Source organism: Phacochoerus africanus, chromosome 11, assembly GCF_016906955.1.
Source record: "Phacochoerus africanus isolate WHEZ1 chromosome 11, ROS_Pafr_v1, whole genome shotgun sequence".
Classification (NCBI taxonomy): Eukaryota; Metazoa; Chordata; class Mammalia; order Artiodactyla; family Suidae; genus Phacochoerus; species Phacochoerus africanus.
The window spans coordinates 20,622,704-20,649,937 of NC_062554.1; the positions used below are offsets into that span (position 1 = coordinate 20,622,704).

The 27,234-nt window shown below is 36.2% G+C and overlaps 1 protein-coding gene across 7 annotated transcripts in view; it reads left to right on the forward strand.

Annotated features, from left to right (window-relative positions):
- The window catches only part of TMEM135 (transmembrane protein 135), a 304,239-nt gene that overhangs the window by 218,898 nt on the left and 58,107 nt on the right, over window positions 1-27,234 (forward strand). For all 7 annotated transcript variants that reach the window (XM_047754420.1, XM_047754421.1, XM_047754422.1 and 4 more), the window contains one exon: window positions 10,548-10,594. In XM_047754420.1, the coding sequence (XP_047610376.1) occupies window positions 10,548-10,594 (47 nt within the window). The remainder of the gene's footprint in view (window positions 1-10,547; window positions 10,595-27,234) is intronic.

Genomic DNA, 27,234 nt, shown 5'->3' on the forward strand with positions numbered 1-27,234 from the left:
CTTTTCATCCAGTAAGAATGGTTTCCACAAGGGGCCATGCAGTGGTCTGTATTTTCAGAAAAGTTGAAAATGCTTGGTGGCGTCTAAAGTTCAGCCTTACAAACTGTGTGAATGGGAGTACTATTTATTTTTTTAAAAGATGGTTGCTATAATTGGAAACTAACATTATTATCAAAAGCCTTATATAATATACCAAAAATCTATCCGTGTATGGAATTAGGCCAAGTAGAGATTGTCCTTAGGAACTTGCATTCTGGGTAACTTCAGACGGAGACATAAAGGTACAGAGACAGCAAAAAACTTTGCCTAAATATATTTAATTAGAATAATTACATAACGAGATGGTTTAATGAGTCCCTCTTGGACGGTGAAAGGTAAATATTCTGTCCTAGCGTATTGTATTGGGCCGAATTGTTAATAGGCCTGTCTTTCTACCAGACTGACCTCATAAGGGCAACTGAAATAAGTACCTAACTGAATATGAGAACTTGTGGTTTTTTGTTTATTCTGCTTCTCTTGAAGATCACACGGGGCTCCAGATAGTCTGGAGCCTACTGCTCTGTCTCTCCCCTTTTGACTTGCTCAGTCACAACGTGTTAGGAACGCATAATTTCCAGATCAATTTCTGTGAACAGATGGGCGGAGACATGGCTAAAATACGAATGAAGTACGCTGGGGCAAGGAGAAATGTGTCACTTCTTTTCCACAAAACGGACAGGATTCAGTATTTATTTGCATAAGGAAAGGAGGTGTGATAAACATGGGGGGAACACAGGCCTGATGAGTAATGAAGACCAGGCAGCAAAGAACATCGTTGTTTTGGACACATTCAAGGTGCTGAGCGGGGCCAAAGAACATCTAACTGCGTATGGTAAAGAAAAGCAGAAGATGTCTGGGGTAGGAAGTAATTAAATGCACCATCTGCTGAGGTCTCTAGTAGACTTTAAAATGACTTCAGGATATGTGTTTTAACCATCTTAGGCTTAAATGGTAAAAACAGCTTTCTTTACCAGGCCCTATTCACATTTTTTCTATTTCTGGCTATTTTTAGGTTTTTAAAGTATTCATATATTGTGATATTGTTTCTTTGTTGGAGCCTTGAGGGGGATAGTTTTCATATAATTCTTCATGACATAGTGATGACAGCCATAGTAAAGTTTTTCCTGAAAGTTTTGTAAGCTCTGTAACAGGAAGCCATGTATTGTAAATCTATCACTTCCTGAAAAGTCATTCCAGAGAAAACAGTATTTTTCAGCTGAATGAACTTTACTTTCACATTATTTGTTATACTTTCTGTACACTCTTGGCTTAAAACGTTCTTTTGGGTTAGTACGTTATGAGATTTCCATTACACGATTACTTTTGATTTAACCACCCATATTCTTGGTGCAAATAGGTAATTGTGAAATTGATTCTATTGATTCTATGTTTTCACATAAGTATATTCAGTTTCAAAAAATAAAAATGGTTTCCAAAAGATCCACAATCCAAAAATAGTCAAAGGATATGAAAAAATTGCTTAAACCAAATGGTCAAAACACAAACAAAAAGATTTATAAACCTGTGAGGCTCAATTTTACTCATAAGAAGAGTGCAGCTGGAGTTCCTTGGTGGCTCAGCAGTCAAGGATCTGGTGTTGTCACTGCTGAGGCTCATTGTCACTGCTGTGGTTCAGGTTCTATCCCTGGCCTGGGAACTTCCATATGCTGCAAGTACAGCCAAAAAAATTAAAATTCAGCTATAATATGAGGTACCATTTCTTTCATCCGTCACATTGGCAAGGATCAAACAGATAAAACACAATTTTTGTGGATATAGGGAAATAGCTTATATAAGGATATGGCTACTTTGATATGCTGTTGATAGGAGTGCATAAAAATGAAAAATACAGTTGTTCTTGATACAGTGAATTCAGTTTTCAGAATTTACCTCCAGAGGTATAAGAATACAAGTTTGCAAAGTATACTTTGGTATTCAATATATGTTGCATCCACTCTATCTATTCATAGACTGTTTAAATAAACTTCAGCATTTCTGTGTGTGTGTAAAATTAAAAAGCAAAGTATGAAACAATGTCTTTATTGGGTATTTATGCTTGTAAAAATGTAGACACAATTCTACAAGACAAGAAATCAGAGATCTAGAATAGAAGGGAAGTTTCTTTTCATTATATTTTTGTCATTCATTTTGAACTTTTGTTTTTATCATGTACATGTATTAATTTGTAAAAAAACAGTATTAAGTATTTTTGAAATACAACTTACACGCTGTAAAATTTACCAGTTAAAGTGTCAGTTCATCTTTTTTGCACTTTATTGGCAAAGTTGTGTACCTATCCATACAACCTAATTTTAGAACATATTCATCCCCCTGAAGAAATCTTATACCATGAGCAAATTTTCCCCATCACCCCTCACGCCTCTAGCTCTAGACATCCATTATTCTTTTTTCTGTAAAGAGATTTTTCTGTTCTAAAATTTCTTATAAATGGTATGATAAAACTTGTGGCCTTTTGTAACTGGCTTCCTTCACTTAAATCATGTTTTTTTTGGCTTGTTTTTTCTGTGTTTTTTGCCACATCCCTAGTATGAGGAAGTTCTCGGGCCATGGACTGAACCCGTGCTGTAACAGCAACCCAAGTTACTGCAGTGACAATGCCAAATCCTTAATCTTCTGCATCACGAAAGAACTCTACTTTTTTTTTTTTTTTGCTTTTTAGGGCTGTACTCACAGCATGTGGAAGTTCCCAGACTAGGGGTCGAATTGGACCTATAGCTGCTAGCCTACGGCGCAGCCACAGCAACATGGGATCTGAGCCACTTGTGTGACTTATACCATAGCTTGTGGCAAAGCCAGATCCTTAACCCACCGATTAGGCCAGGGATCGAACCTGCATCCTCATGGATACCAGGGGTATTCATTTCCACTGAGCCATGTCGGGAACTCCTAAATAATGTTTTTGAAGTTTATTTATGTTGTTGTATATACCCTTCATTACTTTTTGAATTAAAAAAAATTAAAGTGAAAATAGCAACTTCAAAATTACTTATTGTGTTTATATTATGAAATGGTTGTGAAATAGAAAATTACCGAGAAATTATTTTTCATCAATAATTACCATTTCTTGGGAGTTCCCGTTGTGGCTCAGTGGTTAACGAATCCAACTAGGAACCATGAGGTTGCGGGTTTGATCCCTGGCCTCGTTCAGTGGGTTAAAGATCCAGCATTGCCGTGAGCTGTGGTGTAGGTTGCAGACATGGCTTGGATCTGGCATTGCTGTGGCAGTGGCGTAGACTGACAGCTACAGCTCCAATTCGACCCCTAGCCTGGGAACCTCCATATGCTGTGGGTGCAGGCCTAGAAAAGACAAAAAGACCCCCCCCCAAAAAATTACCATTTCTTGAACACCTTGATGTACTAGTCACTCTATTAGGCTTTATATCTCATTTAATGCTTACAATTATGTAATAGATAATATTGTATTGTTCCCATAAATGACTAAATTGTGATATTATTTTATGTTGATTTAGACTTAAAAGCATAGAGTATAAAAATGGATGTGTGCAGATGCCAAGGTTAGAATATGTTAAGTGTGATAATACAATGCTCAGTGAAAATATCATTTGCACAGGTCTAATAGAACTTTTTTCAATCATGGAGATATTCTCTATCTACTTTGCTGCATCCACTACCACATGTTGCTGTTGATTCCATGAAATATGGCTAGTGTGGATGAGGAACTGAGTTTAATATTATTTTTTTGATTAGTTTAAATTGAACAACCACATTTTGCTTCTGTCCATGACATAATAACAGTAATCCTACTCTTCCAATTGAGACAACCCAAACATGGGCAAAACTTATGCAGTGATTTTTATGATCCTGGACATTAGGAACTAAAGGTCAGAGATCCCTGAGAATTGGGACAGAAATGAAATAAGCCCATGGATATATGCTAGTTTACTGCCTTGAAAGACTTTCCAGGCATGGATCAAAGAGGAGGCATTCCCGCAAAGTCTAGAGGACTTTCTGAGTTGAAGAAACAGAGAGTGAGAGCAGACCATGCTGGATGGAGTCCACTGAAGATTAGAACATACTCAACTGATTAGTGATTAGGGCATGAACATAAGGAAAACACCCCAGGTCAAAGAAAGAATGACCTGAAAGGCTTAGAGGTGCATAATTGAATGCTTGGCACTTAAATAGCAGCGGGAATAGTATCTGTTCCTATCAGCCAGACTGGAAAATCTCAAGATTCATGTGGCATTGGGTAGAGTATGCATAAGGGTCTTATCTTAACAATGGGAGACAATTACCCCTAAGCTGAGCACTATTCCACTCTGTCTATCTTGAAAGCTCCTTCTTAAAGGATCAAACTGTTTCCAAAAAAATATGACCCAGAACAAAGCTCAAGAAGATTTATGGGAATGCAAAATATCCAGCATCCACCAAGGTAAAATACAAAACATCTGATATCCAATAAACATGACCAGGCATGCAATAAGAAACAAGATTTGACCTATAATGAAGAAATAATCAATTAATAGCAAACCCAAACTGACAAAGCTGTTAGAGTTAGCAGTCAATGGCATTAAAAAGAGCTGTTTTCAGTGTTTTCTGTAGTTTCAGAAGAGTTAGAGACAGAGAAATCCAAATCAAACTTCTAGTGATGATAATTACGATGTATAAGATGGAAAATTTACTGGGTGGCATTAATGGCATATTATACATTCCGGAAGGAAATATTAGTGAACTTGAAGACATAATAATAGAAATGATCCGAAGTGATCTTTACTCCATGAAGAAGAGTAAGGAGAATTATTTTTTTACAAAAAGAAGAGAGAACACTAGTGAGTTGTGGGATAACTTCAGGTGGCCTACTGCATATTAGTTGGAGTTCCTAATCATGGTTGAAAAATTTTCAAATTTGATGAAAATGATAAACCCACAGAGTCAGGAAACTTAATGAAACACTAGTACAAGAAACATGAAGAAGACTACTCCAAGGCACTTCATAATCAAATTGTAAGAAGATATTGAAGTGATGCTCATTGAGCCAATTGCTGAACTAAAATGTTCCATCAAACTAGAATGATGCCCAGCGAAATATCTTTGAAAACAAAGGTGAAATTTATTTTAGGCATGCATTTTTGAGAAAAAAATGTTTAAAGTGTGGTTTCATAATATAGATAAGAGTATAATGGATGACAACAGTAGCACAAAGGTCAGGAAGGGAGAAATGAAGTATATCACTGTTCAGATTCCATATTTATATGTTAAGTGGTATAGTATTACTTGAATGGAGACTATCAATTTAAAGATGTTTACTATAAACCCTTTAAACAAACAAGCCAACAATGAAGAGAAAATGGAATCATACAAATATTTAGTTGATTCAAAAATTAAAATGTAAACAATCTAAATATGCCATTGAAGAGGTGGAGATTTTCAGATAGGATAAAAAAGCAAGAAACAAAAATATGATGCCCAAAGGCACTAAACTTCAAATATAAATACCCAGTCAGTTAAAAGTAGAATGGAAAACTAGCAGTAATCAAAAGAAAGCTTGTTAATTGTCAGATTAAAATAGATTTCGGAGCAAAGAATATCATCAGAGAAGGTAATTTCATCGTGATAAAGTAGACCTAATTCTAAATGTTTATATCCCTAATAACAGAGCTTCAAAATGTACCAAGGAAAAACGATAGAACTACAGTGAGAGATTGTGAAGGCAACACCACAATTATAGCAGGATATTTTGATAGATTCTCACAATAATTGATTGAACAAGTAGACAAAAAGTCAATAAGGCTTTAGAAGATTAGAACAATGTTGTCGGCCAGCTTCACTCAACTGACATTTACTGTTTTTCTGCCCAACAACAGTAGAATTCATAATTTTTAAAAATATGTGTAGAATATTTACCAAACATACAGAATATATTCTGAGACATAAAAAATAAGTTTTGATAAATTTAGAAATAATCAAGTCACATAAAATACTTTCTGACCATGGTAGAATCAAATAAGTCAGTAACAACAGAAAGATAGCTGAAAATCCCCAAATTTTTGGAAACCAAATAACACACTGCTAAGTCATGGATCATAGAAGTGAGCAAAGCCAAATTAGAAAGTATTTTGAATGCAACAGAAATGAATTATCAGCTAATTAAAATTAGTAGGGTACAGCAGATCTTAGGGGTAAATTTATAGCGTTATACACCTATATTGAAAAAGGAAAAAAAATCTTTAAAAAATCAGTGGCATATATTTCTACCTTTCAAGAACTAGGGGGAGTTCCCTTGTGGCACAGAGGGTTAAGGATCCAGCATCGTCCTGCACTGGCTCTGGTCTGGGAACTTCCACATGCTGTGGGTATGGCAATAAAAAAGAAACAGGAAAAAAACCCAAGGCAGGAGTTCCCATTGTGGCTCAGAAGGTTATGAACCCGAATAGTGCCCATGAGGATGTGGGTTCAATCCCTGGCCTCACTCAGTGGGTTAAGGATGTGGTGTTGCCATGAGCTGTGGTGTAGGTTGTAGATTTGACTTGGATTCCATGTTACTGTGGCTGTGGTGTGGGCCAGCAGCTGCAGCTCCAATTTAACCCCTAGCCTGGGAACTACTGTATGCTGTGGGTATGGCCCTAAAAAAAAGAAAAAAAAAAAAAAAACACAAACAGCCCAAGGCAAATAGAAAAAAGGAATGAATAAAAGTTTAATTGAAATAATGAAATAGAAAACAGAGAAAAAGTAGAGAAAATCAATTAAACAAGTACCCATTCTTTGATAAAATTAATAGTTAATAAATTTATACTCAGGCTGATCAAGAAAATAAGAAACAAACTACCAGTATTGAAAATGAGAGAGGTTGTATCACTACAGATTCTTTTTTTTTTTTTTTTGCTTTTTAGGGCAGCATCCGAAACATGTGGAGGTTCCCAGGCTAGGGGTCTAATCAGAGCTACAGCTGCTGGCCTACACCACAGCCATAGCAACACCAGATCCAAGCCGTGTCTGTGACCTATACCACAGCTCATGGCAATGCCGGATCCTTAACCCACTGAGCAAGGCCAGGGATCGAACCTGCAACCTCACAGTTCCTAGTCGGATGCATTTCCGCTGCACCACAGTGGGAACTCCACTACAGATTCTATGGATATTAAAATGATCGTAAAGAATGCTGTTAAGAATTTTGGAGTGTGATGAATATGTTATATTGATTATGATGACGATTTTACAGGTACATATACCTATGTCAGAACTTAAAAAATTGTACAAAGACAAGACTGAAATGATCGTTAAAAGCATATAATTCAGTGATGTTTTTGAAAAGTGATTTTGATTGTTTATGTATTTTGTTGGGTGGAGTCTAGTATATATTTTTTAAGTATACTGAGTATTATACTGGATGTATATAATGTAAACAAGCTTCTAGTCTAGTGAGATAGACATTGTGTACATCTAATAGCTTTGAGCTGTACTTGAAGTGAGAATAATACGGGAGCGCAAGAGTTGACACAGAGTTTCAGGGATTGAGCCTTGATGGATGGGAAGCATTTCTCCTGTTAAGGAGGATGCAGTAGAGTGGATTACAGGAAACAGTGTTAACTAAAGAGCTGCAGGATGTGAGTGTTTAACACCTTATAAAATACGCTAGTAGCCAAGAGAATTTTTTTCTATCGTTCATGCATTTTTCTCCAGTGTCAAATTAGCAGCCACTGAACAAGTATTGGCTGAATAAATGAATTGGTGTTTGTGCTAAATCCAGCCACTCTACGTTTGGGGTGCTGCCCTGATACTGGTTTTGTTTGTTTGTTTTTGCTTTTTAGGGCTGCACTTGCGGCATATGGAAGTTGCCGGCCTACACTACAGCCATCACCAAGGATCCAAGCCGCATCTGCAACGTGCACCCCAGCTCATGGCAACGCCGGATCCTTAACCCACTGAGCAAGGCCAGGGATCGAACCCTCATCCTCATAGATAACTAGTCGGATTCGTTTCCACTGCTCCACAATGGGAACTCTGCTTTGATAATGTCTTTTTAAATCAACAACCAAAGTTAAATTTGTTAGACGAAGATGAACTAAAATAGAATGGACCTCCTTTGAGCATTAGGAGCAAAAATGTATAGACTTCCTTGAGCTGGGAAATAGCTAAAACAAAAGTTTTGCTTTTTTTTTTTTTTTTTTAGTAACAATATTGATTAGATTTTATGTTGCTGATGTTTTTAGATCTCATGACTGTGATGAAACAAAATCTTGAGTGATTTACATATTCATTTAGAAAGTTTTGTCTGTAAGGGGAATAATGACTAGTGCAGGGAAAGAATGAAATACATTTGCCTAAAAGGGTTACAAAGATAGATAAGAAAATAAAAATTCAGTTTCATGATCTGTATTGTTGGCTGGCAAGTTAACTTGGACTTTAATTTATAATTGATTAATCAATAACTGAAGATTAATTTCCTATGCTTTACGTTAAATTTTCAAAAACAGTGATATGAACCTTATGCAACATATATAGGACATAAATAGGTTTGTGGGGTTTTTTGTTTTTTTGTAGGTTTTTTTTTTTTTTTTTTGCTTTTTAAGGACTGCACCCTCGGCATATGGAGGTTCCCAGGCTAGGAGTCAAATTGGATCTGTAGCTGCTGGCCTACACTACAGCCACAGCAACGCCAGATCTGAGCTGCTTCTGTGACCTACACCACAGCTCACAGCAATGCCGGATCCTTAACCCACTGAGCGAGGCCAGGGATTGAACCCCCAACCTCATGGTTACTAGTCAGATTTGTTTCTGTTCTGCCAGAGCAGAAACTCGAGATAGGATATTTTTAATAGCAAGAGAGAATAGGAGAGGAAAGGGAGGAGAGAGGAGAAGAGAAGAATATGTGCTTGTTTATTAGAAAGATTTTATATACTTTATGCATAAAGATTTTACGTATTTTATATGTAAATACAAAAAATTAATAAAAGTAATGTTTGTTTCATAGTAGTTTACCCATCCTTTAAAAAAAAATCAATAGGCGTTCCTGTTGTAGCACAGTGGAAATGAGGCCTGACTGGTGTCCATGAGGATGCAGGTTCAATCCCTGGCCTCACCCAGTGGGTTAAGGATCTGGTGTTGCCGTGAGCTGTGGTGTAGGTCAGACTCGGCTCAGATTCTGTGTTGCTGTGGCTGTGGTGTAGGCCGGTGGCTACAGCTCGGATTTGACCCCTAGCCAGGGAACTTCCATGTGCCACGGTGTGGCCCTAAGAAGCAAAAAAAAAAAAAAAATTTTTTTTTAATAATTTTTTTTTAAATACACACACACTATATATACTCAAACAAAACAATACAAAACAAAAATGCAACTCCTCCACTTCTCCCTACCACCCTCTGCCTCCTGCAACCACCAATCTGTTCTCTGTATCTGTGAGCTTGGTTTTCTTTTTCTCCTTCTCTCAGAAGTCAGGGAATGTGATACCCATTCTCTTTGAGTTGGTAGGTTTTATATTTCCCAGTCATTCACATTATATTTATAATGCATATCTTAAGCCAAGATGGCAAACCTCTCAAGCTTGATTTGTAATAGCAAAACGTTTATACTATGCTTAAGTTGATTATAAATTACATTGGAAATGGCTAAGGTACTTTCATACTGTTTTTGTTTTTGTGGTTCCTTCTGGTCAGTCTTTAACAGTTGAAGATTGTTCGTTTGTCATTTGTATATGATGTGAGGCTGTTGACAATCCTTTTGTTTAATTTACACTGTTATTGTTAACACAAGAACACATACACAACTTCTGTTTTACTGATTTAAAACAATTTTACAGAGATCCACTTTGTTGGCATAAACTAAGCTTTTGGTCAGAACTTGGGTTTTTGGATTCTTTCCATATACATCTTAGTATGTTGTGTTTCAAGGGAGCTTCTTTAATCCAGATTTATTTTGTGTTCTGAAGCTTGCTTTTAGAGGAATTTTTCTTTTTTAATAAGGAGTCTATATCCCATATAAGATGATTATAGTTTTAGGAGCTTTTCTTATTGATTAGAGTTGGTTGGCAATTCTAATTGTATTTTATATTTGAAAAAAACTTGTCATCTTGATATAAAAGGTAATAAGCTTTATGGTTTTTGTTTGTTTGTTTTGCTGACTCCACTATATAAAAACCATTGCCTTATGTTCTTAGGTTACTTATTCTTAGAGTTAATTTTAAAAATTGGCTCTTCCTTTTGACCTCTTTTACCCTCTACCTGGTCTATATACATATAAACATATTATATTATATATGTGTGTGGGGGGTGTATATATACATATACACTCAAATATGTATTGTTAAATGTACGTAATTTTATTCATTTACCTGTGTGTAAATATGTAGATCATTATTGCCTTAATATGATGTATTGAATGATAGAGAATGTGATATATGAATGACTAGTTTCACACATCTTTAGATTGTTTCAGGTACAAGATTTAATCGTGGGTATTTTGCTTTTGTGAGACACACAAATGATGATGCCAGTGTTCTTTTGCAAGTAACATTTCTTTTCTCCTTGCTTAGGTCCTTTTGTTCTGCATCACTGCTGCCATGTACATGTTCTTTTTCAGGTATGTTCTGTTATACTTACTTATTTTAATAGAAGAAATACTCTTCCTTTGTAATTTTAAAATCAACAGCATAACTAAAGTGTTTAGTATTCCCCACAAGTAGCTTGAGTTTTTGTTTGATTTGTTTTGTTTTCTAGAGTGGTCAGAGATAAGCTACTGCTCCTTAGTGAATAGAGAGAGGGAAGGAAGATTTGAATTTTTTTTTTTTTTCATATTCTCCTCATAAGTTCATCTTGGAAAGCTGAATATATAAATTAATAGTCCTCTGATCCTGATAAGTGAATTTTTGTGTTTTGTGGACCTGATTTTAGATATTCTTTTTTTTTTTCAGTTTAAATAGTCTAAACTGCTTTTATTTCATTTTAAAATTTAAACTATTCATGGATTTCACACCTCCACAGCATCTAACCACCTCAGCCAGGTCATAGTTTTTGACCAAATTCTTCATTTCTCTCATTCTGATTTTACAGATTCTTTACTCTCCTTATAAAACGATTAGCATTGTAAGTTTAAATGTGAACACAGTTGATGGTAGGGCTTCATCTAGGTCTCCTGTGAAGGTGACCTAGCACCCTCATCACGGTCTAAGATGTGAAGTTAGTCCATGATGTCAGAGTTGGGTTTTTCCTTGACTCTGAGACTCTGCGGAATGTTAGGGAGTGTCAGGCGGGCTTGAGACATTAATGCCAATAGAGATGACGTCTGTCATTGTCATGTAACCACAACAGTATGGGAAGAGAATTTTTGATTAGGAAGAGTCCTTTCCTTCATGATCTTCCTTTTAGGTAATACCAGTAACTCCTATTTGTCTCATTCTTACACTTACTTGAATAGACTCTTTTTGGATTTTTCTGGACATAGGTAGAATGTAATTACAGCAAGAAGTACTAAGTTTTTAAAATTAAAATTTATACTTGATTGACAAAGGCAATTATGGATTTTAGTAAGAGGCATTTGGTAGATATCTTTATCTTTTTTGTTTAAGCTAAGTAAGACAATTTAACCACACCATAATTTTTAAACAACTAATTTCCTGCCAGAACATTCTGAAAAATATTTGACAAGCATAATGATATAATTTTAACTTCCTCTGACTTTATCAAAAATGTTATATGCAGATATAAAACAACGATGTTGCTATTATTATTCTTGTAAAGGGACAGCCACGCTGCTAGAAGGAAAAAAAAATTGGATGGAGTTTTTAAGGCGGAGAGGGCTTATTCATAATGGGATGCATAGTATTTTATGCCATTTATTAGTAAGTTGAAAAATCATTGTGGCTATCTGGGGGAGAGGGGTCTTTGTGTAATTTTTTGACCTACCATTTTAAACATACTTTTCATATACATCTTACAACTCCTGCGGGCTCTTTCTTATATTTTAATAATTGAGGGGTGTATTGGGGCAGTTAAGAACAGTGACTCTTTCATTTCATCACTTTCCGAGGAATGTCTTAATTGTATTCAGACCCATTGTTAGGACAGTATTGCAGAAAGTTCACAGGGTTTATCTTTATGTTCTATCTAGTCTGAAGATAAAGCCTATCTAGTGGGAGAAATGTAAAAACATAAAAGATAAAAACTTAGAAACATATCTTTTGTTGACAGAAGGAAATAACAATATCAAGTAAAATTTTTATGTGTGTGAAAACTCCTAACAGATCAGGTGGTTAAATGAAACTGTCCTTCCCGACACGGCACTTAAAGACAACATATTTCATCAACAGTTAGCATTGCTTAGTCATCAGAGGTTTTTGAGGTTTAAAAAACAAATCGTGTGTTGAATATAGTGATAATGCCCAACGTTAGGCATGGTCCTAGGAAATTGTACTTTGAAAACTGCTGCCATCAACCTAGTATTTTTGGTGTAGAAAGAAAATCAAGCCTATAAATATGTATTTTGGTGCAGAGCTACGGAACCTTTTCCTGTTTCAGTCACAAAGTCTAGGTTAAAAACAACAGTTTAAAATACTTTCCAGAAGGCTCAATACAAGGTTTTAGTGCCAAGATAAACATTTTCAATTTTCTGAGGGAAGGGGTTGTTTTTCTCCAAAAAGAAGCAATATCACCAAATTCCTAGTGTTCTTGGCAGACGTTAGTTTGAATAACTCAACAAAAGAGGTTTGGTAAATGGTAAAATAAGACCATTTATAAAGCACTGCAACCAAAGAAAACAATGTTATATGTTTGTCTGAACTCTAGCATGAGTTTGGAATGAACAAAAGTTAGTAGTTGGCAAGTCCAATTGCATTAGAATATTTTATTCTTAAAATTCAATTTTATTATAAATGTAGATATTTGAGGATACATTTATTCCAATTATTAACAATTATTTTAATTCTAATTGCATAAAATTATATAAGAAAATATCAAATGATATTGTCCCTATGACTCCACTTATGGTGACCTTTTTTGAGAAGAGGATAAGGGAAACATTTTATGTTAGAAATGAGTCAGCTTATGTTTTTCTTCTAACCCATATATGGGAAAAAGGGAAATGAGACCCCCTTTCAATAGCAAGAAAATGTGCCAGTTTTATTTTTTTAAAGAGAATACTTGAGGACGTAGTTCCATAAGTATTTTCTAAAAGTGGCATAGGATGTAGTGGTTATAGTATAAATTTACTTAAAAACCAATACAGTGTTCATTATATGGAAACCATGGTTACTGAAATGTATAATGAAAATATCTTACTTTAGCATAGCTCTTAAAAACTATTAGTTTTTTTCCACATACATTATCTCATACATGATGATCTTGATTTTTAATCTGTGCACCAGAAATAAAGCTTACATATTCAAATGGAATCCTGGGAACACTTCAGGGGCTTGGGTAGAAGGAAGGTAATGTGTAAAGAGGGTTCCAGTTTTGTTGTAGTTCTTAGCAGCTGGGCATCCAGCCATCCAGCTGTCTATTGATGTGAATTGAGGTACAGTATTTTGAAGAGTATTTTGAAAGAAAAAGGCTCTTTGTACAACCCCAGTGGCCACTCTTTGCAATGGTTCTGCCTCCTTTGTTTAAGCATTTTATTATTTTGTATGTTACTATTGTAGCTTCACCTTAGGGCATGTCAGTCACTAACAGCTCAGGCTAAGCAGAAGTCATGGTTGAAAACTTGATAGAATATTTTGCCTAATGCATCTCTTTAAAACATTTCTTTACTTCCAAGTATGTATTTGTGGATAAAGCAACCTGTAAGTTTTTTTGTTTTTTTGTTTTTTTGAAGTAAAAGGATTTATCATAATTATTGATTCGGGCTTGTTTAGAATCTTCCCAACAAGTCATGTGGAGGAAAGAAATGAGTTTCTTTGAACCACTAACTCTTTGTGGTTTTAACTGAGAAGTAAAGGAAAGATTCAACAACAAAGACACTACAACAAAACTATTGCACTTAATCCTGCTTACAAAAACAATGAAACATGTAATATTTTTAGCATTATTTTATTGGTTTTATTTTCAACACTAGCTATGTGTGTATGAAGAACACTAATATTTTAGAAAAATGAATTCTTTAAATAATTTAATTTAAAATAGTATCATAAAGCATATTATGACAACTTTGATTCCATTTAAAATAGTATCATAAAGCATATTATGACACTAATATTTTAGAAAAATGAATTCTTTAAATAATTCCATTTAAAATAGTATCATAAAGCATATTATGACAACTTTGATCCCATCATAGTGAGTACCTAACTAGAAATTCTTTCCACCTGCCTGTGCAAAGGCAGCAACAAGTCCAACAATTTGTTTAAACATGTAGATGGAAAGGCTCAGACTTATTGTTTTAGTAGATAATCTACAGGCTATATCTATGACCGATACACAATAGACATATCTTAATCTACTATAAACTTTGGAAAGCTTGGATTTTCGGTTAGAATCAGTGCAAATTAAAGTTTATTGTGGTTCAAACATAGAGAATAGACTTGTGGTTGCCAAGGGGGACAGGGGAGGGAGTGGCATGGACCAGAAGTTTGGGGTTAGTAGATATAAACTATTACATTCAGAATGGATGGGCAATGAGGTCAACATACAGGGAACTATATCCAGTCTCTTGGTGGAGATAGTATAAGAAAGGGAGTGTGAGTATGTGTGTGTTTGTGTGTGTGTGTATGACTGGATCACTTTACTGTATAGCAGAAATTGGCACAACGTTGTAAATCAACTATAATAAGAATATAAAGTTTATTGTGATTATGTTTTATACATATTTAGGAACAATATTGGTGACTGCTAGTCAATGAATTTGTGCCATTCTATGAAGGCGCAAATAATAATTACATTAGTCTCAACATACAGATGTAGTGTTTTGGTTTTTTTTAATTCAAGAAGATGACACTATTGGCTGCACAACCTGTAGTTCTCAAGTGAAAGACATTTGTGATTGTCCTTGAATAAGTTTAAATAAACTTAGTATGTTGGAAATAACAACAAATAAAGAACTTTTGGTCTGAGTCTTTCAACCATTTATTGACTTTAATAAAAACTCTTTAAGTATCAGTTCAGTTTGATTTCTTAAAGTATTGCTTAAAATTACACAAAAATCTGGCCTAGAATATTATGTATGGCAGTTGGAGTTTAAAAGCACTCTTCAGGTTAGGGAGCGTTTGTCCTAAATAATTAGATTTTTTATTTCAGAGAGAATACTTCCAGCAATGCAGAGAGTGAACTGGGGTTTGGAGGGGGCATGATAACAGGCAGTGAGAGGACACTGTTGGAATTATTCAGGAGAGAAATGGGGAGGGTCATGGAAATGGCATGATGAGCAGATTTAGCTAAGGCAGGAGGATTGCTGCTTGGATGAGGAAGCAAAACACTGGAAGTTGAGCAAATTAGATGTGTGGAAATTGCATACAGGTTCTTCAAATACTGAGACAGTCGCTTTTAGGACATTCCAGTAGAGAAACACAGATATCAATTGTATATTTGGAGTTCAGGAGATAGAGGTTCTTTTTGACTGTCCTACTGGCAGTTTGACTTTGGACAGATTATACAACTTCTGTACACTTGAGTTTCTTCATTATTAAAAAGTGTAAATGTTATATGGACCTTATATGAGGACTACAGAGAAGCAGTGTTTCTCCAACAATTTTGGATGTCACCCCAATTAAGAACTACCTTTTATATTGTCAATGCCACACACACACACACACACACACACACTTCCCAGAGTAATACTTAGCCTTACTACATGCAATATGTTTGGATAGTTTCTATTCTAATTGATTTCATTTATTTAAAAAGCTCTTTTCGGAGTTCCCGTCGTGGCGGAGTGGTTAACAAATCCGACTAGGAACTATGAGGTTGCGGGTTCGATCCCTGGTCTTGCTCAGTGGGTTAAGGATCCACAGTTGCTGTGAGCTGTGGTGTAGGTTACAGACATGGCTCGGATCCTGCTTTGCTATGGCTCTGGTGTAGGCCGGTGACTACAGCTCCGATTCGACCTCTAGCCTGGGAACCTCCATATGCTGCAAGAGCAGCCCAAGAAATGGCAAAAAGACCAAAAAAAAAAAAAAAAAAAAAGGGGCTCTTTTGACCACTAATGGTTAACACCAGCAGTGTGAAAAGCTCCTGGTCTTAAAAGCACCTAGCACAGTGATTGTTATCTTATCAAAAATGGAATTAAGAGCAGTGATTGTTGTTTTTAAAGTAGGAAAGAAAGTTAATTAAAATAGAGAATTTGGGGAATGAAATTATATTCAGTATTAATGCTGTAAATATATTCAGTAAGAATGTTCATTTGTTCTAGCAACCTGGTGGTCGGTGGTAACCTACTAGAGAAATTTCTGTAGTTGGGGGGGGTAGTAGATCGAGAAATAAATTTGACATATTATATACTTTAAATATATAGAATTTATTTGTCAATTATTCCTCAGTAAAAGTTGGGACATTTTTAAAAATTAGAAAGTATGAGATGGAGTAAAATGAGTAAAATAAACTCAAAGCCTGAGAAGAGAAAGGGCAAGTAGTTATAGGAGTAAGGGTTTTTCTTTTGTATTTCTTCTTTATTTATTTAGACAAAAGAGACTAGATTATGAGAAAGTTGAAGTGGATAAAAGAAGGTTGTACAAGCAAGAGATATGGACAAGTTGAGGAATGGGAAGGATAAGAAAAATGGTCTAAGTTTCATTCCAAAATATTAATTCCATGGCTAGATTTTTAAACCTACTTACTGGGAGAGATCATGATAAATGGCTGGGAGGAAATTGAAGATGTTTGAAGGCCTCAGCCTCACAGTTTAAGAGGACTAATATGTAGAAGGGGTGGAAGATAGAAAAATCTAATGCCTTTGGCTTCCTAAATTCACTGTCATTCTTTTTTATTTTTTTCACTCTCATTCTTAAAAGGCAAATTTTTAATAAAAATCGACATGGGTTTCTGAAATCAGTAGTCCTTAGAAGATATATGCAGGTAAAAAATGGTACTTCTGTAATTGGCAACTAAACCAGCCAGCTTACCAAAAAATGCAAAATCTGTCCTATGAAAAGAGAAAGTGTAGGGAATGTGAGGATTGTTGCTTTTTTCAAAGCAAATGGAAAAGGTGAGAAAACAGAGTTTCGTAAATGTTGTGAATCACTTCCTCTGAGAGTGCAGAGTGTAGTACTGGGTCGCATGACTGTAATCCGCTTTCTTTGGGGGAGGAGAAGATTATCCTGTCTGTTTGATGATGTACTCCATCTACAGATGAAAGTTGTGGCCAATCTAGTTTCATTTTTTGCCTGTTAGCCTTTGAGAGACTTGTGCCTAGATAAGGAAATTGCTCAATACAGCTCTGATTCAGCCCCTGGCTAGGGAGCTTCCATATGCCACACATGAGGCCATTAAAAAAAAAAAAAAGAAATTGCTCCAAAAATTTTTAGCGTATATAAGTGTTTATTGGTTTTAGTAGAAGGCCAAGAGAAATATTGTATGGAGAAATGATATGGACTTAAAATGTGGCTACTAAAGTGAGGACTTAGGGGACATAATCGTGTCAGAAGTGGTCAGTTGCCTTTCAAAAACTTGTTGCAGTTTTATTTTCATGAAGAAAAAAATGGCATTTCATAGCTGATCACAGAAAGTTCTTAGATGAGACCTTGGTGATACAAATGCTCTGCTTAGAAGCAGTTGAGTTTTTTTAACTGCTTGTTTCCCCAGTTAGCAGGAATGCTGTAATTCACTGTTTTTTTCACCCTGACTCTGTTTTCCATTATTTTCTACTGCTAGAGTTCTCCTAGAGCTCATCAAGGGATGCTGTAGTGGGGCAGGGTCCGTTAAGAGCACGAACTCTGCAGCCAGGCCATGTAGGTTCAAACCCTCCAGTCCAGGAAACTCCTCTTGTGATACTGGCTTAGTTGCTTAGCCTCTCTGTGCCTCAGGTTTCTCATCTTAAAGTGGAGATAATAACAGTACTTATCTCGTGGGGTTTCTGTGAGTATTAAATGACTGTCATATTATAGGTCTCAGTACATGTTAGCTGTTTTTATTGTTTAAATTTGAGCTGTAAAGATCACATATTACATGATCTCATTTCTATGAAGTATCCAGAACAGGCAAATCCATAGAGACAGAAAGTAGATTTGTACTGCCTATGCCCAAGGGGCCATGTGGGGATGGGGAATGGCTACTAGTGGGTCTTTTTTTTTAAATGATGGGAAAGTGTTCTAAAAGTAATTATTGATGATAACTACACAAATCTGTGACTATAAGAAAAGCCATCGAATGGTACACTTTAAATAGTGAGTTGTGGAGTTCCCGTCATGGAGCAGTGGTTAACGAATCCGACTAGGAACCATGAGGTTGCGGGTTCGATCTCTGCCCTTGCTCAGTGGGTTAACGATCCGGCGTTGCCGTGAGCTGTGGTGTAGGTTGCAGATGCGGCTCGGATCCTGCATTGCTGTGGCTCTGGCGTAGGCCGTCGGCTACAGCTCCAATTAGACCCCTAGCCTGGGAACCTCCATATGCCGTGGGATCGGCCCAAAAAATGGCAAAAAAAAAGACAAAAAAAATAATAAAAAAAATAGTGAGTTGTATGTGGATTATATCAATTAGGCTGTTATTAAAAATCTGATCTGGAAATAGAACTTCGTTGCACAGTGGCATGGTGTTTCTTGTGTTATCACCATTAAACATCCCACATTTTGGGGATGTTACTGTTTTTGTGGGCTCAAAGGCATGTGTTGAGGGACAGCGTCAGGAAACTTGTCTTTTTCTCAAGTATATTTGAAGGAGGAATGTTCCCATGGAACATGACATTCAGGTGCACTGCAAGGCTTGCTAGCTTTCTTTTCAGAATTGTCAGATCTAAAAATATGTATACTCTTAGTTCTGAGATGTTACACTTTAGAATTAGAAGAGAAGCAATAGAGGAAGGTACAGTAGTTGCCACAAGTATATCCGAGATTATTACAACATCGTCCTAAGACTGAAATTTATCTTGGATATTTAAGAGTTAGGATGTTTTTTACCTGGTAGTGACATTTGAAAAGTACGGTTCAAAAGAAGTTTTATGGGATTGCCAGTGAAGACTGATTTCAGATATATATGCAAAAGTGTTATGATATCAAAGGTGCTTATTAATTAGAGGAAAACAAAATTGAAGAATGGGTATAAACTGTTTTTAAGTTTTATTGAAGTATAGTTATTTGACAAGGCCGTGATAATTTCTGCTGTACAATAAAATGACCCAGTCATACATATACACATATTCATTCTCTGTCAGATTCTTTTCCCACATAGATTATTACAGAATCCTGGGTAGCACTGTCTGTGCTGTTCAGCAGGTCCCCATTGGCCATTCGTTCCATAACCTCAGTGTGCACATGCCAATCCCAAACCCCCAGTCTATCCCTGCCACCCCCACCCCCCACCTGTCCCCTTTGGAACATAAGTTTTTCAAAGTGTGTGAGTCTGTTTCTGTTCTGCAAAGAAGTTAATTTGTATCTTTTTTTTTTTGATTCCACATATAGGTGATATCATAGGAGATAAATGTTCTATATGAAATGTCTAGGCTTTTTGTGCCTATATTCTCAATTATCAGTTGGACACGTTACTGCTGATCAAAATGGAAAGGCATAGATTGCCATTTAAAACTGTGATCACAAGAATGCATTTTATATCTATGAAGTCCACTGCTAATACATTCCAATTTAGTTTGAATGGAAATTAAATTTACAGTCTTTAGAAATACAAATTATCCATTCATAACCTGATTATATTTTGGGTGTGTATTTCATAGATTATATTTGATTACATATTGATACTGATAACATTTTGAAGAATTTTTTGCTGTATTTTCTGTTTATTTGGGGAAAGTTTTTCAAAATTACTGCCCCTGTTATAGAAAATTATTAAAATGAATAAAAGGGCATAGAAGGAAATTATATTAATATTTATATCATATCATATAATTTTCCTCTTTTGTGAGTTACATTAGATTTATTTTTTTTATTTTTTTATTTTTTTTTGTCTTTTGTCTTTTTTTGTTGTTGTTGTTGTTGTTGTTGTTGCTATTTCTTGGGCCGCTCCCGCGGCATATGGAGGTTCCCAGGCTAGGGGTTGAATCGGAGCTGTAGCCACCGGCCTACGCCAGAGCCACAGCAACGCAGGATCCGAGCCGCGTCTGCAACCTACACCACATCTCACGGCAACGCCGGATGGTTAACCCACTGAGCAAGGGCAGGGACCGAACCTGCAACCTCATGGTTCCTAGTCGGATTCGTTAACCACTGCGCCACGACGGGAACTCCAGATTTTTTTTTTTTAAATCACAGATAGCAAAAATTGGGAATATTTGGATTTCTTCCAGTTTGTACCCTTTAAAACTTAAAATATCCATGTATGGAGGCTGCTTTTCATGATGTAGTGACAGCTTGCTGGAAGAAGTACATTACAGCTGCCTTGGGCTGAAATTAACAGTAAAACAATATTTTTCCACCGTTACCAATTTCCAGCACAGATTCTGTTTCTAATGTGTTGACTGAGTCGCTGAACCAGGGAGGTGTTAACCTGCAAGGTGAGCTAGTCGAAAGGGAAGATGCTTTTAAGTTCTAAAATTTCATCCGGAGTCTTCCCTAGAGGAAGGGGAAAGTGCGTCTCCTCCCTTTTTTATATTCACTTGTCAATCACAAAGCCTCTTTGTACTGGTGATGGTGACTTAGTGCTGGCTGTTTGTCATGTTCCTGTCATCCTAAAATGCAGAATAAAAGGAGAGGAACACAGCTTTGGGTTCTCAGGCCTTAGAGAGTAAGTTGTTTGCGGCCACCCCAGACCTCGAATCCAGGTTGCCCTGGATTGCTTTCTGGGGTGATTTGTGCACCGACACGGAGTATGTAATTTCCATGGTTTTGAGTTCCTTAGGCCAGTTCAGAAGAATGATTGATAGTCAAAATTAGAAGATGGATAGCAGTTGAGCTTATCATATTTGACTTCTTCCATCACAGAAACATCAAGCTCTAATAGCAGAAGCACAATTGCTATCTTGACTTCTGTTTCTCACTTGAATGTTAAATATTTTTGGAATTGGATAATTCCCAATTCTGTTATTTTGGACAAATCTTCCTTGCAGGGTGGCATTTACGATATTTTCAGGGATTCATATGAGAGATAAGACTGTTCCTCACCTCATCTTTTAAAATTACTAGCAACTTCTACTGGTATGAAACATGTAGGGAGATTTATTATAGGAAGCCGATCTTACTGTAATTACTTGAGTCCTAAGAATTTGAAGATCATTTAAGTTTTTGATCATTTTATCGAAGTTATTGTCTGTTTCTTTTGGATTTTCACTTATATCACTTACAGTTTTCTATTACATCTTAATGATAGGAAGCACTATGGGAATGAATGATTTGGACTGATGTGACTTTTTCCTTGAAAGAATATAGGCTTAAATAAATTGTTACTTTTTTAAATTATAATTTGGAAAAGCAGAAATAGCACCTATATGGTTGAAAAAAATTTGTAATCAAATGAACTATTTCTTTTTACTGATTCCCAAGTATGCACTTGTTAATGTTCAAGAGGCATAAAAAGAACTGTTAAAATGTAAATGTCCGATGTAAGGGCTGTAACGAAGCTCTCAGACTATAATGTGCATAGTTATCAAAGCGCAGGTTATGATTCAGTAAGTCTGGGATGAGGTCTTAGCTTTTGCATTTCTAAAAAGGTGATGCCTGCGCTGCTGGCCCTGGGATCACACTGGCAGTAGCAAAGCTGTAGGTCGCATCAAGAAATAAATGATAAAACTTTCCTTAAGATGTGTATTTTAAAAAAAGAATCCAGAGAATGTCATCCCTCTGCCTCTCTTGGTCACCTATTCTAGTAGTTCACAGCGTGTAGAGTCAGAACACTTTCCCTGAATATCCGAAATCTCAGTAATAAAAAGGAGTGGGTTTACCCTGAAGTCCTTTTCTCAGTTGCAACTGAAAGCAGTTATTCCATATAATCACTTTAAATCCTTAAAGATTATTGTCTCCTTTTCTCCCTCTTAACTTTCTTCTCAGCATCAACTTCTTCTAGCATTTTAATATGCATTTTACTTTATTACCCCAATTTTAAATGCAGTCCGCAATGGTGGGTAGAAAATGAGTCTGTAACATCAGGAGTTCCCATTGTGGTGCAGCGGAAACGAATCAGACTACTAACCATGAGATTGTGGGTTCAATCCATGGCCTCGCTCAGTGGGTTAAGGATCCAGTGTTACTGTGAGCTGTGGTGTAGGTTGCAGACATGGCTCGGATGCTTTGTTGCTGTGGCTGTGGTGTAGGCCAGCAACTGTAGCTCTGATTTGACCCCTAGCCTGGGAAAAGCAAAATAAATAAATAAATAAATAAATAAATAGCAAAGCAAATAAATAAATAAATAAATAAAATAACATCAAGGTGTATAGAGTAAAAAATGAAATTTCTTCCCATTTTATCCCTCTGCTCCCTCTTCCTGCTTCTCTTTCATTTGAAACCTTCTTAACAGTTTGGCACATATCATTCCAGAATTCTTTCTGTACATACCTATGTACCTATGTGTATATTTATTTTAAAAAATAGGAAAACTGTTTTTCTGCAGTATTTATTCTGTTGAATAACATATCTGAGGTTTGTGTCTATGTGTCAGTATATGTAGACCTACCTCATAGTTTTTAGGAGTTTCCAAAAATGTTATACATCTCTAAATAATTCCTTAAGCCCCATTTCTACTGTTTACAGTTTTTCACTATTACAAACTGTCCAACTGTGAACATTCTTTTAAAAATATCTTTGTGAACATGTTCCAGTGTTTCTATGGGCTAGATAGTTACCTACGGATGGATTCTGAGTAAAAAATATGCTAATATATTCAATTTTGACACATACCGCCAGATACTGTCCTTCACAGAAGGCAGTACCGCTCTACTTTCCCTCCAAGAACCGTTGTTGAGTCCGGATCTTAGTTCCTGTCGGTGATCTCTACCTTGTCAGTCATGTGATCTAAAATGCAATCCTCCTCTCTGCCTTGCTTTGTATTTCTTTGCGAACTGGTGAGCTTGAATGTCTTTTCATTGGTTTATTAGTTATTTTGATTTCATGCCCTCTATCCATTCCTTATTTTTTATGTTTTTTGCTGATTTGTAGATACTCTTTATATGCTGTATTTGTTTTTTCCTGTTAATAGTGTTATATCAGCTATTATGTAAACAGCAACCATAAAATTGTTGTGGCACATAACAAGCAAGTTGGCCAGGCCAGCTCTGTGTCCCACCGCTTCACATGTCTTTGTACTGCAGCCCAGGCTGAGGGCACAGAAGCTGTAAAGGGGCAGCTGTCCTATGGCAGTGGCATGAGGTTTGTCTGCACCAGCATCAGCAGCAAGATATCCGTGTATGTGCATCCTAAGTATTACAGTCCAGCGCACACAAATATCTGCTCATTTACCAAGGCATTTTTGGGGGTTTTTTTTGAGTTCCCCAGCTGGAGTTCTGAGTTGTTTTTATTGTATAAATCATACTTGTAAGGTATTGTCTTTCCAAAACATTCAACTCGGTCTCCATGGAAAGAAAAACTTTTTTCCCTTTTGGTTTATGTAATATGTAGGTCAGTTACATAATTACATTAACAAATACAAATGACATAAACACATTTGGGGATAAACACAGCTGATTCTTGGCAAGCATGTAACTCAACTAGTATGAACAGATATATGTGGTCACATTTAGTAGTGTTTTTTTTTTTTTTTAATCTTGTAGAAGTCAGTGTGAACATTTGAATGTTTTGCAGAGAAAACAGAATCTAAGATAAATATATCTTATTAAATGTATATCTCTCTTTTTTTTTTTGTCTTTTGTTTTTTGTCCTCTTAGGGCCACACCCACGGCATATGGAGGTTCCCAGGCTAGGGGTCTAATCGGAGCTTAGCTGCCAGCCTACACCACAGCCACAGCAATGCCAGATCCGAGCTGTATCTGTGACCTTCTCCACAGCTCATGGCAATGCCGGATCCTTAACCCACTGAGTGAGGCCAGGGATCGAACCTGCAACTTCATGGTTCCTAGTCGGATTCATTTCCACTGTGCCACGACGGGAACTCCCTAAATGTAATCTCTTAAATGGAAATTGCTTAAGAGGATTTTACTGTAAAAAGCATATTTAAAAAGATTTACTAACATCTTTTGTCTCCAATATCATTCATCATCACTGTTTTTTCTCTGCCTTAAAGTTCTCAAGATTTGATTTCTACTTTGTTGTTTTTAGGGCTGCTCCTGCAGCATGTGGAAATTCCCAGGCTAGAGGTTGAATCAGAGCTACAGCTGCTGGCCTACACCACAGCAACTCGGGATCTGAGCCACGCCCTTGACCTACACCAGAGCTAAGGGCAATGCTGGATCCTTAACCTACTGAGCAAAGCTAGGGACCAAACCTGCGTCCTCATGGATACTAGTGGAGTTTGTTACTGCTGAGCCACAATGGAAACTCCCTGATTTCTACCTATAAAAAATTTTTTTTTATGGGGAGATCAGTGGGTTAAGGATCTAGCCTTGCAGTGAGCTGTGGTATAGGCCACAGATATGCCTTGGATCCTAAGTGTGGCTGTGGCTAAGCCAGCAGCTGCAGCTCTGATTCTACCCCTAGCCTGGGACCCTCCATGTGCTGTGGGTGTGGCACTAAAAAGACATATATATATATATATATGTTTTTTTTGGCTTGTTTCTTATCTTAATAGAGCCAAACTTCATAATCATACTTTTATTATAGGAACCAGCTTATACATACAACTTGGTGCTTATTTATTCTAGCCTAAAAATAACCGAGGTTCAAGAATTTATGGAATATATGCTGATTCAGTGTTATTTTAAGGTAATTTGTTATATTGCAAAATTTCACAAACAAAAGCATTTTCCTTTCAAGGAAATAAACAGCAATACTTAATGTTTCAGAAGATCCTAGATTTTTAGAGTAGGGAGCAAATTAGAGGTTATGTACAACATTGTCACTTTTCTGGTGAGGAAAGGGAATCGCTGAGGGTTTTTATGACTTAGCTCATTCAGCAGTTGGGAACAGAGGTCAAAGTAGAATTTTGAATAATTTAACTTTAAATGCCATACATGCCATCTCATGGGATTATTCATCTTTCTATTTGAAATAATAAATATTTCTGATTGCTGTCATTAGAATCTTTGGAATTCTTTTCTTATGACTAAATTTTAACTAGGAAGGAGGATAAAAGCTACTTTGTAGCCAGATGGCTATGCTTTTTGTCTCTCTGTTTCAGTCTCTCCCTTTCCCTCCCTTCCTCTTCTCTCCTGCCCCCTTCTCCACTGTTGCTTTTCTAATTTGTTTTTTTTGGATTTTTTTTTTTTTTTTTGCTTTAATACAGAACGTCAAGGAAATAACTGGGTGTTGCACTATAACAATTAACATTAACTATCCATCATGTCATTTTGTGTGACAAATGTATGTATGACTGGCATTTTAGAATGTAATTTATGTTACTACTTTTTTATGCATTATTAATAATTTCTTGAGGAAGCAACTTTTTACATTAGCATATATTTATTATCATTTCTCACCTTTTATCATGAATTGATCCCTGCTTCCTTTATGAAATGTAAACAGATATGTATTGAAGATTTATTTGAACAGCAGTTTGTACATTTTAAGGATTTCAGTTATTTTAATTTCTCCTGCTATATTTCCTGGCTTAAGCTCACTGGATGTAGTCACATGTCATTTAAATTCAGTCATCTAAATTTAAGGTATATTAATTTTATGTAGGAAATCAGGAATATCTTAAATTTTATTCTGTGTTTATGACCTTCGGGGATGTTATTTCATTTCTAGTATCAAAGTTTATTTTGTTGAAAAAAATACTAGGTTTCCAAAGAAATTTATAAAAGGAGGTTGTTTTTTAAAGCTGTGAAGTACTTGAAATTTCAGGAGTCTGAAACTATATTATAGGACGTAGATTTTACATTCTTATTTTTCAAATCAAATTGGCCACAGTAATAAGCTATAATTGAAATATGAAGCTTTGACATAAAGCAGAAATTGTAATCTTACGAACAGCTGTTGTGTAAAAGAGATTGACTAGAATTTTATTGTGTGTCTAAAACATTATCTTCTCACAAGTCTCCTTTTTTAGCTTACTGAATTCAAATTCTGCTCTGCTTAATCTCATCTCAAAAGTCAAATATTGTTTCCTCTTGTTCCATACATGAATTAAATAGATACCAGGCTGATCACATCTACCTTGTATGAGTTCTATTTTGTCTAAAAGTATTCTTTCCAGTAGTTCTTTTGGATTTAGCTGTTTTTACTGGTTAATAACATCTAGATCTGCTCCAAATCTTGACCTTTTGCCCTATTGCTAACCCTTCAAATCTAATGAGGTTCCCTGTTCTTGGCTGTTGGACTTTTGTTTGGATTTAGCATATCTCTTGTTTCAGCATCCTCTTCCCATTTCTTGTTCACCTGTCAGTTGTGTCTTCTCTGTAAGGGGTCATCTGCAAAGTGGGGGGATTATACAGGCTGCATTTGGGGCACATGATTCTTTCTTTCATTGGCCAGTTTTACCTGAGTATAATTTTAAAAGTGCAATTGTGCTCTAAGTTGCACCTGTCTATATTCTCATATATTTGTAACACTCTTTTCTATAGGAAACAGTGCAGAAAGTCAGATTGCTGGGTATGCAGCATAAGTGGAAACAGTTTTCAATTCTTAGGGGAAGAGCTAACAGCACAGCAGCAAAAGAAATAGGTATGATATATCTGAGGAAGATATATTTGCCTAAATTTTATCAGCTTTGAAGGAGTCATATAGTGGGAATTTTACATGTAAATATCATACAAGCTCATATGACTTAAAAAATCTACCATACCAGCCTGTGTCTTCCATAATTTCAGAGCCACTCTGTCCCTTTCTTTCAGTTGGAAAGGACTTTGTCCCTTTCTTTCAGTTGGCGAGGCTGTGGTGAAAAGTGAAATAATTACAGCTAGCGAGTATGTATTGGTTGCTTCTGTGCCAGGCACCTTGCTGAGTGTTTTACCAACAATGCTGGCTTCATCTTCACTACCTGCCATCTCCTGGGGTAGGTACCGATACTGTCTCCATTTTACATGTGAGGAAAGCGAGACTTGGAAAGGTTAAGTAAACTTAATGTCAGGGATTATGTAACTAGAAATGAACA